Consider the following 16,891-nt stretch of genomic DNA (forward strand, 5'->3'; position numbering starts at 1 on the left):
GGGGGTGGGTGCTTGGTTTTGTGGTTTGTGGTGTTTTTTGGTTTTTGGTTTTTTTTTTTTTTTTTTGTGAAGAGGTTGCTGTGCTGAAATGGTGCTTTCTCTGCAAAATGGCAAGTTGAGCGGGTCCCCTCTCCTGTTGCATGTGCAATTGCCTCAGTGCCACCAGGGTCCTTCTGCAGCTGCAGAAGTATAAGAACAAATGGGAGAGACAAGCAGTGAACCGAAGCAGGACAAATGGAAAACGAAGATGCTCAGTGAAATATTTAGTGAACCATTTTGAGCAAGGAAAAGGTTGTTCCTCTTCTATTTATTATAAGGTTTGGAAGCGAGGCGCTGCCTGCTTGCAGAGGGTTGAATACCTGCAGTAAAGCCTTGCTTTCTATTTGCACTTTTCCTTGCATTAAGGCAAGGAAGATGATAAAATGCTTTTGATCAGAGGTACTTAAATAGCAGAAGTCTCCTGTACAAGCGCGTTTTCCTGCTCTGATGTACTTAGGAGTGTGTCTCAGCCAGGGCTCGATGGCTGTGATGATGCACTGCACATGGTGGTGGTGGCAGCTCGCGCTGGCAGACCTGGGACGGCCCCTCTTCGGGAGCAGGAGGTAATGCAGATTTCGTGTCAGCCTTGTCCTGGGTCCCCCGAGCCAACGTGGCCGCTGCGCTGCAGCGATGTTTGGTTGTTCCGGGATGGATATTTGCTCTCGGCTCCGTGTCTTTTACAAGGACACAAATGTAATGTCAAAAGAAACCACTTTGATAATGTACTCAAAAGTTAAATATTTTATACAGTACTATAGTAATGTGATGTGTTGCCTTCTTGACATACTTTGCTTTTTGTCCAAGGTCTGGGGTTTGGGGCCATTTGTGGGGCTGGATTCCTGCATCCTCTCCTCTCTGGGGTCTCATGCGCCTTTTTGGGATGGCACTGAGTTTCTTTCTGTCTCTGCAAAATGCTAAGAGCAACTCAATCGCAGTTCCTGGAAACCTGTGAATTCTGATTATACAATGGTTATTGTTTTAAGCTCTCAGGATCAATAGCACTATATTAAAGCAAGGTACTTGGTTCTTCTCAAGGTGCAACGTGAAAGGAGATTCATGATGATAAATGTACGGCAGCCTGTGCCCTGGGTGCCAGGGACCTCAACTGGGAACAGCTAGAAGGCACGGACCAGTGAGTCTATACACAAATGTATACAGTTATATGTCTAATTTGCACTTACTGATACGCCAGCTGTAGTAATTGGGTGATGAGTGACTGCCTTAGCAACTTCATCATAGGCATTTGCAAGAGAGCGTGCGCTCTGGGAAGCTCAGGCTGTAAACCAAGGTGTCTGCAACTCATAAAATGTATCCGACAGCTTTAAGCAACCAGCCAAGTGTTTGCCTTTGACCGAACCCAAAGCACTTGCACAGCACCGACATCTCCTGGCACAAGACATCAGCAGCGCCGTCTGGCACTGGTTTGTACCTCACCTCACACGTCAGCCTGGGGTACGGCATGACACCTCCCCCCGCCTTGCCTGTGCCCTGAAGCCGGGTGACGGGGTGGCAAACCCCGACGCAAAGAGCTGGGTATTGTGCGCGGAGCAACGAGCGCTCAAAGCGCGTTTCTGCAGAGGGCTACGAACGCTCCTCGCATTACCTGGCGGTTACATTCCAATCAATATGGTTTTCACAGACCAGGATTAGTTGTGTCACCTTTTGTACTCCAAGGTAACTCAAAGTACTTCATAAAGTAATGAGTTTAGCTACAGATAGCACAGGTTAATGGCGCGGCCATTGTGTACTCAGTGATAAAGCTTCCATGAGGCCTCGGATATTATAAATCTGGTTTATTAAGAATGGAAATATTGACAGAGACTCGATTCTTCCTTCTTCCTTCTGCAGCCTCCCAGGGATTTTTGACAAGCCACTTCTGGCAGCTTCCAGCACAGAAGGAGAGAGACTTTAGTCTCTCAGAGGAAAAAAACTGCTATTTTGGGGTGGGTGTCAAGCCATTGATTTATATTTGCAAATGTTTGGAGGCTAAAATGGATAAGCATAAACCTAATTCTCCAAACCAAGGTAGGCTTGAACTAGTTTGAAATGATGCTGGCTGGCCACGGCCAGCCCTGGTCTCCATCCTTCTTGTCTCACCTCGCAGCCCGAGCATTGCGTGGGGCTGCCTGGTTTAACGGCTGCCGAGTGTTAGGTGATGATTCTTTCATATTGCTATTATCAGCTCTGAAGGTAGATTTTTTTTTTAAAGGTGTAAATGACAAATTAGCACCTGGCACCAGGAAAGTCCATGGCATCAGATCTTGCTCACCAAGGAAAACATATCAGGAGCCTCCTACACAGAGTGATTTAACAATTAAACATGCCCCTAATGGCAGCTGCTGCTGCTTTAAATATTGAATTCCCACAGGATGTGCAGGTTCTGCTCCGTGACCAGGCCGTTCTGCAGGCAGCCACCTCCCCTGAGCGGGAGGAGGAGGAGAGGCTGTTCGGGAGGAGGCAGGAGCCGACCGGCCATGGGAGCCGCTCGCAGGCTCGGCCAGCACCGGGGGCTGCGGGGAGCCAGGGGCTGCGGGAGCAGCTTGGGCAGCCCCCCCTTTCCCCTGCTCAGACGGGTCTGGGCTCTCCATGGTTCCTGCCGTTATTTGACTTACCGTCTTCAGAGGAAAATAGCTGTGGGGGTGGATCTGACACTGCTCCCCCTGTCCATCGAGCGGTGCGGGAGAGTGCCGGGCAGCATCCCGCAGCCAGCGCCTGAGCCGGCACTGGCACTAAAATACCTCATCAGTTATTACTAATCCCTTTTTCGCCTTCCCACTACGAGCTGTGCGTATAAACCTCTCCCCAGTTTTACGCTCGGCTCCAGGGCAGGGACCGTGAGTGGTTTGGTGCGTGGTTTGGGGTTCGTGCCGCGCGCAGTGAGAGCCTGGCCCCAGGGTGTGAAGCCCAGTTTGCTGGGGAGGGGCACTTTCCCTTTCGCTGCAGGTGGAAACGATCCTTCCTAAAGCCAACAGGTCGCTAATTAACACAAAACCAAGGTATTACTTGAAGCACGATTTCTTCTTCCAACCCTGTCAACTGAGCGCAGCTCACCAAAGCCTCCAGGCGTTTCAGAAAAGGTTTGGGGTCATTTGGGTTAGGCCGGCTTAACACCACCTTCCCGAGGAGGTGGATGAAAGGTGCCGACCGAGGCGTCTCTCTTCCTGCTCCTCTTATCTCCATCAAGAGGGGGCTGGATGGTGGGCGACAGCGGGGAGGGCAAACCTGCCAGCAAGCCACGGCCTTTCAGAAAAAACCCAGGAGTAGCCAGAGGGTTGCATTAAATTTTTATTTTTCATTCCTGGCCATCGCACGAAGCCCGTGTCACCGGGCTGGAGGTGTGCCAGATTGCAGCCTGGTCCTCGTGCGCCCATTGCCAGGAGACTCTGCCATTACTCACGGCCAGCCCCTGCCGCCGCCTCCCCGCTCGCAGAAAAGCAATGCAGCAAAAAAATAAAAAATATTTTTCTCATTAAAAAAAAGAAGGTGGGGAGGGGGAGGGGGAGGCGACGAGCAGGGGAGATGGATTGTGCTGTGGCGCCGAGATGAGTGTGGAGAAGCTATACATTAATCATCGTGTGAGGGCGGGGGGATCCTACATCTCTATCAGGAGAAAGCATTTGCTGTTGTGAAACGATGCCGCTGCAAAGGTCCAGGCGTGCCTGTGGATCGCTCCAGGCTGGCTCCCCACTCGGGAGTTGGTCCGTCCCCACTGCTGGGTGGGATATCCCCAACTCCCAGGCTGGGACCCCCTGACACCCTCCCCTCGGCATCCGGTGCTCTCTCCGCTTTGCACCGACGTACAAATCTTTAACGTCTCGTTAACTCTGTCCCTCTGCGCTGGAGCTGCCCCGGCCGCTGTGCACGTGGCGTGGTGCTGCGAAGGAGAAGCACCAGGGCTATTTTTGAGGTAATTCGTCAAAGGAGCTACTTAGCTGGGCACGCGGTTCCTGCAGGCGTCCGTGTGTCCCCTGTCTGTCCCACACATCTCCGTCCCTGCTTGGGAGAGGGATTGCTGTGCAACACAGGGTCTTCTTCACAACACATTTACGTCATAATAGTACTACTACCACTAAACACAGCAAAAGTCTCAGAGCTGCTGTTAGCACCGGAAGATGCTAAGGCTGGGCAGAAGGGATGCGCGCGCTGATGGGCTGTGAGGGTAAAAGTGCTCAGCGGAGGCGTGCTCCTGCTCGCACACGGGACCTCACGGTGACATTAGTTACAGCTCAGCAAATTTTCCTTTACATGTGGAAGGAATTTGGAAAAAAAAAAAAAAAAGACTTTGAGTTCTTTTATGTTTTCTTTTTTTAATTTTTTGAGACAAGGAGACAGCTTGCCAGTGGTTAATAAAAGCATTTAATCTTCCCGATGCTTCCTCCGCCCCCACCTGGGGGCTGTTTTGACAGTAGTGTAATATTGCATATAGAGGTTTGGGTTTTTTTTTTTTTTCTTTTGTCACCTAAAACTGCTTAATGTGTGTATTAACTTGGGCTTTGGTTAAAAGACTGCTCTCTATTTAGAAAGATTTGGGGGAAAAAAGGTCTTGGTGACACAGAGGTTTTAGTCTGGAAAACAAGGAAAAGTTCAGTTATTTCATTTATTGGAAAAAAAAAAAATCCCTGTGTGCTTCAGGGATCTGATCTGAACCAAATTCTACTGTAATTTCTGGCATCTGCCTTTGACTTGGGAGAAAAAAAATACCCAACCCAAGAGCCTATAATAATAACTGTAACAATAATTATTATTTTTAATTTTGTTACAAAAAGTCCATGGATTTAGGGGAGGACGGCTGTTTCCATCAGCTTAGCGAAACCATTCACATGGTCAAAGTTAAGCACGCAGCTAAATCATTTGAGGAACAAGACTTTCTGCAGGCAGATAAGAGCCTAACAACACGATGATGAGAGCCCAGACTTCCACAGATAGCAGAAACTAATATTTGTGATGCAACAGTCTTGCATTATTCAGTAGTTAAAGATAATTCTAAGAAACAGAACAGCTTGAGAATTAGCAAAACTAGCAATAAAAATATTCTTAGCTGACTCCGGGGGGAAGTAAATTGCCATGTACAGGATTTGCATTCATCTTAATGTTTATTAAAAATGAGACAGCGCTGCTTTCCGCGTGCTCGGCTGGAATAGCTCCACGGCGTGCTGGAACTGCGCGTCCTTCCCAGCCCTTGCTCAGCCCCGGGCGCCTGCGGGACCTGCTGAGGCCTCTCGCTAACTCAAGGCGTATGTGGGTTGATGTTGGGCTGAGGGTGATGGAAACCCTCTGCTCAGGCCCTGTAAAAGTCCCCGGGACGATGTGCGTGTTGGCTGCCGGTGCTAATTGCTAATTGCTTGCCAGGCAATCGCTGCTCAGCCTGGCAGCGGGGGGTTCGTGCCCCTCCCAGGGCTCTCGGTGAAACACCCTGGGAAGAGCAGCCTGAGAAGCAGCAGCTGATGGCCCCAGAGGAGATGCATGCAGAGGAGTGCTGCTGTGCTCACAATGCCAACGTGAAGGAGTTTGCACGCTGTTTGCTACACGCGCAGCAGCGTCTCCAATCGTGGCTTTGGTCCTGCCTGTGCAGAGATGGTGGAGAAACACAACCGGGAGCAGCAAGCTCAGGCTTCCTCTGCTGGGCATCAGCTGCTCCAGGGTGCTCCGTCATTCCCTAGACATTTTTGAACCGTTCCTGTTCCCTGGCAGTAAAAGAGCTGGCTGCTCTCCTGTGTTTTGCAGCTCACGAGCTGCAGGGCAGCGAGCAGGCGAAGGGGCTGGATGCCCTGGTGCAGCAGCCGCGGGGGTTACCAACGTGCTAGCAAGTAAGGACCCCAAATGTGCCTGAATTGTGCTAAAGCACAAAGATCCTGTGCTGGAGAAACAAAATCGCTGCCCGACTGACTTGCACCAACAGTTTAGTGCAGGACAAACGCGTTCGCATCGGGCTGCGGGAGGAACCTGCACCCCCACCTCCTCGCCGCCCGAAACAACCGCGTGGGCTGGGGGCGAGCCACGCTTCTTGCTTTAATGAATGCAATCTTCCCACCAGTGCAGACAAGTGCAGAAGCACCCGGGATCTCCGAAAACCCCGTCAATGCCTGCGTACGTGGACCCACACCTGCACCCAGGCCAACGTTTACCGGCTCACTGCAAGGGTAAGTCTGTCCTTATCAGCGAGTGAGCTGGGGTGTGCATGTGGGGAAGGCAAATGAAATAAAAAATTAAAAATAATAATAAAAAAAAGCAAGTGAGACTATTCAAAAGGGGGACTTTATTTTTATTACACTGGAGCCAGGCGTCAGTGCGCCAGTTCAGCTTTGATACACAATAAATCAGCAAAGCTGTTAGTTTGGAAACCAAGATTGCAGTGGCACTAAAAACACATTGAAAACATTTACTTTCTTCCCTTTTTTTTTTTTTCCTCTTTTGTTTTTGGTACAAAAATGGTACAAACAACAATACAAAATATTTGTGCTGTTGACGGTTACAAAAAAAGGTTTTTGAACTGGGTTAACGGACGCAAACTGCTTTTGCGCTTCAGCGTGAATACAGCAGAACAGCAGAAGTCTTCCTTGAGAACAACCACAGTCATGCGGGCTGCTACACAGCTTCTCCATCGTAAAAGGAAACATGCAAAATCATAAATTAAAAAAAAAAAGAAAAAAGAAAGTGCTCCAATTATATATCTATATGATGTTGTTGTTTTTCCCCTATTTGATTTGTAGCTTCAAGCACTAACTACATTATGTACACATTGTATAAGCAATTGTATATAGGGTTGGTGTGTACTGGAGAGAACTTTTATTTTCCCCATGAAACTGAGTTAACTTTGCGTGGGAGACACCTACGTTGTCTAGCGGCTGTTTTAAACATACGCATTCATCGTTATACGGCATTCCCCCCCCCAACATTTTTTTTTCACACTTACAATGAAGAGCTCCAAAAGACATCACAAATAAAAGTCCCGTATTTTACCTTTAATATGTTTTTTGAGACTAAACAAAGTTGCAATCTTGGCGTATTGTGTTGTACAGACCCTGCGCTGACCATTACCATTCTCCAATGCCCGAACGTCTACCCTATGCGAAGCAGTTGCAGGCGATACAGCCATCTCCTACGTCCCACTTACTCCTGGAGGCTGGATTCAGACCCGACTGTCCCTAAAAACCCCTTGAAATTGGCCCAAGGAGGCTCAGCCGCAGGGCAGCAAACTCCCCACCATCACCTCACAACCACCACCAGCATCGCCTGGTCCAACAAAAACGGAAGGAAAAAAAAAAAAAAGGAAAAATGCAAAACCAGAAGCAAAACTATGACTAGCACACAGGTCACCTAGAACAGACTTGCCTTTTTACTGTCACTAATTACCTGCTGCATCTCCTCGTTGCCTTGCAAAGCATTTCCGTGACTGATGCTTCCCCCTGTTTACATGACACACAGACCGGACGGCGGCTGCACCGAGGCCGCGGGGCCACGCTTTGCCGGAGGCAGCCGCAGGTACAGCAGTGACGTTGGACCGCCACGGTCCCTGGCCGGGGGACGTGCGCTCTTCGTGCCTAGGAGGCAGGGAGGCCACGGGGTGTCTGGCTCATTGTTCCCATCCCTTAGACAGTGCGGAGAGCCGTGGTGGTGTCCCCTGGCAGTGCTACGGGGTACTGGGTGTGACACTGGTATTTCGGGGACGGGCTCCCCTCCACCTGCATGAAAGCAAGTCCTTCCCCACCGCCTCGTGGCGTGCAAAGAGTGGGGGCTCGAATATCTGGGCACCACTTCTTTAATTAAAGTTTAATGCTCTAGTTTAGATTAGTCAGAGAACAAGGATTCTGGTCTCAATGCATTAACCACTTCCGTAGCATGTAAAACAAAACCAGGGACTGTACGTTCAGCCAAAGCTGCTGTTTCCCTGCCCCGGCTCCTTGAATCCACCGTCCCCTCCAGCTGCGAATGGCAACGCCATGTCACATCCATGAGGGTCAGAGTGGGGGGACAGCAGTGGCACAGTCACCTTTTCAGTGGGGGCCCTTGCATTAATGCAAGTTTTCCTAGCTGGGTTACAAACCCTAAGTAATATTAACAAGCAAAAAGGTTTCCAAAAAGTGATCTATTTTCATTCCTCGATGTGCTCCTTGCTTACCTTCTGCCCGTCCCACTGCGAGGAAAGGGGCTTGACGCTGCTGCTACTTGGGGGGCTGTAAAGCTCGGTGGCAGAGGAGGCAGGGAGGAGGAGGAAGAGGGAGAACAGGGGGAAGAGGAAGAGGAGGAAGAAGAGAAGGAGATCCTGCAGAGGGAGACTGAGCAGAACTCAGTCAAAACACAATAAACTAGTTGGTTTGATTTATAGGCTTGTGGGGTTGGAATGGCTGGACCCCAAATGCTGCAGAAAAAATATCTGATGTGTAAAAAAAAAAAGTCTCCAATGGAAACATGTTGGGTTTTTTTTTAATCACTCAGATTTGTTTGACTTGGGTTGCATAAACATTCTCAAAAACCTGCAATGTTTAGACAAGCTGAAGTCTGACAGCGTCTCCCTCACGGCCAGGTAGGAAGCGGCTCCTGCTCACGGCACTGCCCGTCCCCCGGTGACAGCGGGGTGACGCACGCTGCCCACCCGCCTCTACAGCCTCCGGCCCCAGCCCTGCAGCAGCCGTCCCGCACCGCTGCCAGCCCCGGCCCTACCTGAAATCCATCACCCCGGCCAAAGCCGCAGCGGACATCAAGCACCAAGCGCTCTGGAGCAGGGATTTAGCCACTGCTCTCGGGCAAGCGGTGCCAGGAGGATGGCACGGCACGGTTTACAGTGCAGACCCAGCCGGCCGGCATCGTGGGATCCGCACCAGCATCCCAGGAGCCATGCGGAGCTGGCAGGCAGCGGCAGCAACCCAACAGATGGAGAACCATCGGCATCGCCCCGGCCCTCGAGCCGCGTCCTTCTCCTGAGTCGGTGATGAGTTTACGGTGACGGACACAAAACACTGACGGGTAGTCATCAGCGAGAAACACTAAACGCATTTTTATTATTCACTACTTCTGCTGTGACCGGGCAGCTTCTGCGGAGGTGCAAAGCCCAGTTGGTGAAACGCTCCAGCCCGTGGCTTTCCGAAAGAAAAGGGGAAGAACCAAGCCTGCCCGTGGGTGAAGAGCAGAGGCTGCAGGGCGAAGCAGCCCCCTCGTGCCAGGTGGCTGGAGGACAGGGGCTGCGAGGGGTGCCGGAGGGCGACCAGGAGGAGGTGGACGGCACGTGGCCGAAGCAAACTAAGACTTTCAGTGCTCACACAAGACGACCGAGTTCCCAACTACAGAACAGGAATTTGGAGTTTGCCAGGCACGGCGTGTCGTCCTGGCTGAGGCACGTGCTGCCGGCCCGCGCCCGTGGAGCAGCGTCCTCGCCTTGCTGCTGCCATCGGCGCCGTCCCTCTCCCCGCGTCCGAGCCATCGCCTCCTGGTTTCAAGAAACTTGGGCGAGAGTGCGTTCGCTCTCCAAGCCATGAAAGGACAAACCGACCCATCGACTGATTGACCGACTGACCGACCAAGACAAAAAAGAAAGATCGCATCCGTGGTAGTTAATAACATACCGGTAACATTGGAGACCCCTCGGGCAGACTTTTACCACATTCCACTTCATACAAGACACATTTCAAATGCTCATTAATTTACAGAAATTGCATTTTATAGAAAATATGATACAATGAAATATAAAATGCACTAGGAGCATTTCAAAAATCTATAGAGACGATCTTGCAGCCTAGTATACCCTCTGAAACGACGTCCACTCATCACCGCAAGCTCTCGTCCTCTCATTCTCCCGCTCTCTCGGTGCACGCGCTCGCTCCCCCCGCCCCCCCTTTAACTCTTAGCATTCACCTTGAGAATTAATCGAGATATCAAAAAAGTGCGATTATCCCCTGGATAATCACCTTCCAATACTGTGCACATTCTTGGATTTAAATGAAAATATATCTAAGCACTTTTACAAGTTTTAGCGAACCCACTGCAAAATCGTCTGCAGAATATAAAACACAGGTAATCCAAGATTTCATAGCACATTAATTAAGTGGCTCATAATCCATTAAATGTGGTTTATATTACACATCCATGCAGTCTAAATCATTTTACAAACATTAGACATAAACCCACTAGTCCAAATCAGTAAAGGAAAAATGTAATAAAAAAAGCTAATAACTATTTGTTATTGGTTAAACTGACCCTACATATAAACTAGGTAGTATGCTACCATTTATAATACTGATGTTGAATTACGCCTGGATGCTGCAAAACCTCTTGCTTACTTGGCAATGCCTACCCATCAAATAGAAAGGACACACATTAGCTGAGTTACACGATGTTGTTGAGCTTTGGCTACTAATGCTCCAAGGCATCGATATTGTACTAGACTAACTTCATACTTACGGATGGCAAAAGTGCTGATGAACTCTTCCTGCCCTTAGCACTGCCCCGGCCTCGAGCGGAGCCGCTACACAAACCCCTGCCTTACGCGAGAACAGCATCAGCTTTCCTGCCAGCGGGCATCCCCGGGGATGCGGGACACCACCACCTAACCCAGCTGGTATTTACAGCACTCGAGAGGTTGTGGGAGCCAAGACATGCCGATAGCATAAAAACAAACAAATGGGCCTTTGGTCATTTCACGATTTACTTTGTAGGGTTTAGGTAAGGGCTGTCGGAGATTTCTGTTGCAATAACCAAAGGCTTTATCAATGCTATAGTTCTATGCAGCTACATTGGGTGTGACCAGGTGACGGCAGAGCCCCCCAGTCAGTATTTTGCATCTGATAACACTGAATTATATACAACATGATGACTAGTTCACCACCTGCTGAGGCTTAAAGATGGCTGTTAAGATTTTGACTCAAAACATCCTCCCCCCACCCCGACGCCCCCATCCTCTTCCACCCCACAATGAGTCATCCCCTTACAAAAAAAAAAAAAAAAAAAAAAAAGGCAAAAAAGAAACAATCTCCACAGTTCCTTTTTGTTAACTCCTTCCCAGATATAGAACTGGCTTAGGGTCACAGGGAGTGCTGCCCAGGATGGTTGTATGTTTGTTTTCATCACTCCTGAGATTGAAGGGAATCTGATACATGCACCAAAAGGCACTTTCAAATATATATATATATATTTTAAAAACAGTGCTTCTGTTCTAAGAAATTCAAGTTAAGACAGAGTGCCTTTCACTCTCTTTAGTCATAAAGCAGATAAACGAGCAATATCCCAGCTGACATTAAAAAAAAAACAAAACAAAACAACAAAAAAAAAACCTGCAGCAGAGACAAGTGTTCATGCGAGACAGCTCAATATTCTAAAAAAAAAATTGGAAAGGAAAAAAAAAACGAAAAAAAAAGAAACCTCCTATATCACCACTAAAAATAACAATACAGTCAGCAGGGGATATTAATTAAAAAAGCTGCCACATCTGTACAGTTCCTGCTTCTGCATCGGCTCTTTTTGTTAATGTTGTCGTCTGTGGGTTTGTTTTTTTTTTCCTCTAAATTGTTTTTTTCTTCTTCTTTTTTTTTTTTTTTTAAAATAACGTGAGGTCAGTTTAATCTTCCTCGCCTCCCCCATACATGTCCGCCAGCTTCTTGAACCTGGGCCCCCAGTCGTTAAGGTAGTCGTAGTCCTGGTCCCCGGAGCTGGAGGAGTTGAGGGAGCTGACGGAGCCGGCGGTGGAGCCGCTGCCCTCGTAGTCGAAGACCAGCAGGGAATCGTAGGGGGGGGCCGTGGGGTCGTTGTCCGCTGCGCGCAGGCCCTTGGGGGGGCAAACACACGGCGTTAATACCCGCCACGGGGTTTTACGGTGACGGTGCTAAGGAAGGGTGTTCGGGTAGGGGTCTGCGCTGGTGGGATGCTTGGGATCCCTGCAGCAAAGCTAAACGAGGGTGGTGCAAAGCTAAACAAGGATGGGGACAAACCGAGGGTCCCGGGGCTTCCCTGTGTCCAGATGTCGTGTGTCCCCCCCCGCCCCGGGTGGAGCCCTCCCGGCTGCCCCCAGCAGAGAATGCATTAACTCCCAGCGCCTCTGCAAAAGCCGGATGGAGCAGGAGGGGAGCTGTTTCCAAGGATCAGCTCTGGCTCTGGAAAGCTCTCCGTTCTGGACAGCGTGTCTTTCCTGGGCTTGCCTGTTAAGATTTCCAGCTTGGCCAATGAAAGAACGAACAGCACCCTTCCTCTCCTAACAATAGCCATTATTTCAGTTGTGATGATTTTGATTCCTTTAGGGGGAAAAAAACTCCAACAAACCGCTCCTAGCAAAATTCTGCAATTAGGAGAGATTTGGGGGTGTGAAATCCCGGGCAAAGGGTTGGGAAGCATTGCCGCTCCTGTTCCTGTGCATTTTGGGCAGCAGTGTAGGCAGGCCATGGAAATGGCCTTGGGATATGGAGAAAAAGAATTGCTTTGCTGCAGCCCGGTGTCAGGAAAAGCCTAGTGGAATAGACCTGCAATAAAGCAAAATGTTCTGCACTGACACCTTCCCAAACCCTGGTCTCAGCGTGGGGAGATGGAGTAGGTTGTACTGTGGTGAACAGCAGCTGGAGCATGGAGTCTTCACATGCGTGGATGTGTGTAAATGTGTGTGTGAAGGATGGGCAGGAACAAAGGAAGAGGGAATTTTAATGATGAAAATGAGAAAAAGCACAGCAGGAAATGGATATAATAATAGAATTAAATTGCTATAACATTTATTGTTCTGACTTAGGAAATGGATGGTGTGTTTTGTCTTGGAGGAAATAATGTATTGATTGGTTTGTAACCACTCAATCGCTCAAAACTAAAAATGAGATAAGAAATACTAAATGGAAAGATATTTGTACAAGCAGATAAAGGAGCAGTAATCTAACATAAAATAAAGAAAGCCTCTCTGATCTGAGTTGAATCTCTCTGTTCTGCAAACTCTTTGAGGTTTTAGACCAAACAGAGCTTAATAGGAAGGCAGGGGCTGGTGAAATAATTACCAGCCCAGGAGCCACAACTGGCATGAGGCAACCCAGGCAGCTGCCTTGCCACCGCCTCCCACCAGGACAACACTCCGTTGTCCATGTGCAGACAATGTTCTTACTGACAGCAACTGCAATTTTCATAGTAATCCAAGGGAGAACGGGATCAGGTTATACTGCCCGGATGCTGAAAAGCATGTGATATCCACAGAAATCTGGGGCTTTTTTGTTTGCACTTTGGCTTTTTAGGACTTTACTAGGCCAAGTCCTGCGTCCTTTGCTCATGCCAATCATTCCCCGGCCTGCATCAGACTTCTCGTGTGAGTAACCGCATTGCTTGGTCCATGCAGCCAGGGAGACATTGCATAGCTGATGCTAGCTGGCTGCTCAAGCTTTTAAGATGTGACGCACGACACCCTACAGAACATACCTCATTAATGAAGTCACCAATATCCCCTGGATGTGGGATTACTGGTCTTATGGGATACTGCGGTTCAGCACCAATAGGTCTTTCATCCACCCTTCTGACTCCAGGTGTCTTGTTCAGCATGTGATCCATGGTCTCTGGCTGCTGGAGCTGGCTTAAATCGTAATCCTGTGACAAATGGAAAGGCACTGAGTGAAACCAAGAGCTTTTCGTTCTGCTCACCCAACATACAAACAAGTTGAGGGGTCTAATCCTATTTCAGCTGAAGTTCAATGGCGAATCTTATCCTGGCTATGTAGCACCTCTAACTATCTAAATTACAGAAGAACCTGACCTCTGAGTAGCTCATAAAATTGACCTCCTAAGAGTGTATCTTAAAACATAAGTTAAATCAAAAATTTAAATACTTTCTGAATATTTTACATGATGTCTAAATCTTTGGGATAAAAAAATTGGCTTTTGCTTGCATGTGCACAGATATGTGCCTAATTTTTTGATGAAATACATAATGTAATGCAAAGACAGTGTTGGTAGACATATTATTGCAATTACATTTGTACAGAAGTAAAAACATTAAAAAGTGTATTGCATTTATGCATGTAGGCCTTTTGAAGTAATTATGTTCTTTCTGCTTGTGAAAAATCCCAACAGAATAGGTTTCTATCAAGGAGTAAGAACCAGGTAATATTTCATTAAAAATGTATTCATGTAGGTAATGGTGTTTTGCTGCTCTTCCTTTGCTGTTATTTTTAACGAATCCTTTCTAAAATATTTAAGCCTACAGTGTAGTTGCCTGAAACCAGATACTTCAGCTAGTCTGAATGCTTATAAAAGTACTTTGTTCTACCGGCAAAACTACTCTCGCGCTCAGACGGGGATGATTCAATCTCCAGGAGCAATATTTATAAATAACTTGTCAGTGAAAAGGAAAAAGAAATGCTAATTGCAAGGATTTTTCCATTGAATAAGAACTTCTTGAGTTTTGGGCAAAGTCCCCGCCTTGGCTCCCCACGGTGGCTCTCGCCTTCGGCTGCCACCGGGACCTCCACGCTGGGACGTGCTGCAGTGGTTTCTTCTCCTTAACCACCAGCCTTGACCACTGTCCTTAGGACTCACTGACACCAACCATGAAGACAGGAGCCTCTGCACAGACCCATGAACCACGCAGTCCATTTAAGCAAGCAAGAATAAAGCCACTGTATGATGCAGAGTCACATAGCTGCATGAACTTCGTATTTGAGACTGTCTCAGGCTCTTTACTTGTGTTAGGTAGAAATAAAAAAAACCAGCAACCTGAACACGAACGGCCAAACTTTGCTATTTTAGCTGAGGAAATAGATCCGTAGCAGAGGGACAGCACATCCCAGGAGTGCAGGCCAGGGAAGTTTTCATGCAACATCAGCATCGGTGTCTGTAAGAAGAAGCCACTGCAGAAAAGCTGACGCGTTCAGGCAGACTGTGGCTTAGGGCTCTGTCACCAAGCAAAGCTTTGCCACTGTACGTTTTGCGGTGAAAAAGAAAATCCCCAAATGTATTTAGACGTTTCTCACAAACCACGACGAGAAATTAAAAGAAATTAAAGGCACATTAGAGACGATTAAGTAAATGCAGGGAAAGCTCATAGAAGCTCTAGGGTCCAACAAACCAAGGAAAGTGCCTGCAGCCAGAGGTCTGGGGGAGGCTGCTAGCTGGTTTTACGAAGATCTCTGATGGGGAATGGTAAAATATACAATTTTAATGACCAAAATAGCAGAAATATTGTTTGAACATGAGTGTCAGCAGATTGATTTAAAGTCCCTCCCTAGGAAGCTGGCCTAGGGGGTAGCAAAATCCACGTAGCACTGGCCTCCCTGCATGGCCCTGTTTGCACAGAAGTGTCCCAGTGCCACGCTGGACCTAAGCTGGCTCTCACCGATGTCTGTGCCACACCGGGGAAGACAATAAAGCTGCCTGGGCATAAACAAGGGCGAACGCAACCTTTTGCAAGTACTTTAGTGAAAATAACGTGGTTTCTGCCTTTTTCAGAGTACAGATTGCACAACTGCTCCTTTGCCACAACCTGCAGGCTCTTCTCACCTGGTCTTCCTCTCCACCTCCCTCTTCGTCGTACTTCAGAATATTGTCCCTGACATCGTCCTCGGGGTCGATCAGGAGCTGCTTGGTATGGCGCTCCTTCTCCCGGCGTTTCATCCACACCACGAACAGCAGAACCATGGCTGTAAGGGAGAAGAAGCAGGGTGAGCCTGGATCTCACACGACACGAGGCCAAGCTGCGTGTGTCAGAGCGTGGTGGCGTGTCCCAATGCCTCACCTGCCCCCTTCCACTATGGAGAACCTCTCTGGCTGCTAGTAAGAGGAATAAAATTTTATCCTATTGCATGTTCTAATTTATAAGGGAGAGATCAGTGAGAGCTGTAACTACTGTGACAGCCCTCCACTACAAACATTTCTTTAAGATTCATCACAAATGCTGATTGAGCTGATGTTTATCAGAAGTCAAACACGCAATCAAAGGAAACACAAACAGAAAGTGTGAAAACTGACACTTTACAAAAATATTTGATCTAAATCCTGAATTTTCAGGATTAGATTTCCACCTTTGTTTTATTCACGGGCATAAAATAAAGGTGGAGGAAAGAGAGCTGCAGAGGGGCTGGGAAGGAAACACGTAGAGGTGACCAGCACAAGTGCACAAGTGGCTGCTCCACCAGCGTGACACAGCGATGCCCATTCGGGTCCCCAGCCCTAGCCGCAGTGGTCATTTTGCAGTTGTCTGCAGTATGCCACGCAAAACTGGTTTAGGGAAGGTGGGTAATACTGGGTTGGGTAATCTGATTTGGGCTCACGTATACTCTTTTTCAGTGACTGAGGGAGGCTTTCTCGACTTCCAAGATCACATTAGCCAGGATATGAGCATATGCATTTGGCTATCGACTTGCAAAGCAGATCTAAGATCATTTGAAATCCTTTCAGAGAGCAGGGCTTGCTTTGCAGAACAAGGGGGAGCAAATCTGGTAGCACACAGCCAACCTCCTCAGGCATCAGCATTTACGTGCCAAGCTGTGGCTAATCTTTCTCAGAGATTAACAGTTCTTGAATCATGAGAACTTCTCCCCCAGTTAAACAACTTTACCCAAAGCGAACGCTCCACAACCTCATCCTTCAAAGGGCCACCCATGTCCCAGAGGCTGTGCGCTCCCTGTGACTTACTGCATGGAAGTCGCTCTGGTAGCTTCAGTCTCCATTAACATAAAGCAACCAGGCCGTGTCTTCTTCAAGAACCTGTTAATACGTTAGTTTTCATTCTCATACTCAGTAGCTGCAAATAATGTCATCAAAAATGAAATTAAGCCTGGGCAGCTGATGCAGTTACACCTCCCAGTGTCTGCTTCCCCTTCTGTTCTCCATGCAAGCCACACACAAAGCTGTGACGGTGGCAATCTGCAGGAGAAGGGAGAGATGGATGGACAGTGGAGGTGGGAAC

The 16,891-nt window shown here is 48.3% G+C and overlaps 1 protein-coding gene across 1 annotated transcript in view; it reads right to left on the reverse strand.

Moving 5' to 3' along the window:
- Positions 1–11,451: 11,451 nt before the first annotated feature.
- CDH4 (cadherin 4) overlaps positions 11,452–16,891 on the reverse strand; it is a 456,469-nt gene continuing 451,029 nt past the window's right edge. Inside the window, exons 14-16 of the mRNA XM_075768653.1 lie at positions 15,484–15,623; positions 13,411–13,575; positions 11,452–11,794 (exon numbers count right to left, since the gene is read on the reverse strand). Coding sequence (XP_075624768.1) covers positions 11,588–11,794; positions 13,411–13,575; positions 15,484–15,623 — 512 coding nt within the window. The 3' untranslated portion in view covers positions 11,452–11,587. The remainder of the gene's footprint in view (positions 11,795–13,410; positions 13,576–15,483; positions 15,624–16,891) is intronic.

This window comes from Balearica regulorum, chromosome 16 (genome assembly GCF_011004875.1).
Source record: "Balearica regulorum gibbericeps isolate bBalReg1 chromosome 16, bBalReg1.pri, whole genome shotgun sequence".
Taxonomy (NCBI): Eukaryota; Metazoa; Chordata; class Aves; order Gruiformes; family Gruidae; genus Balearica; species Balearica regulorum.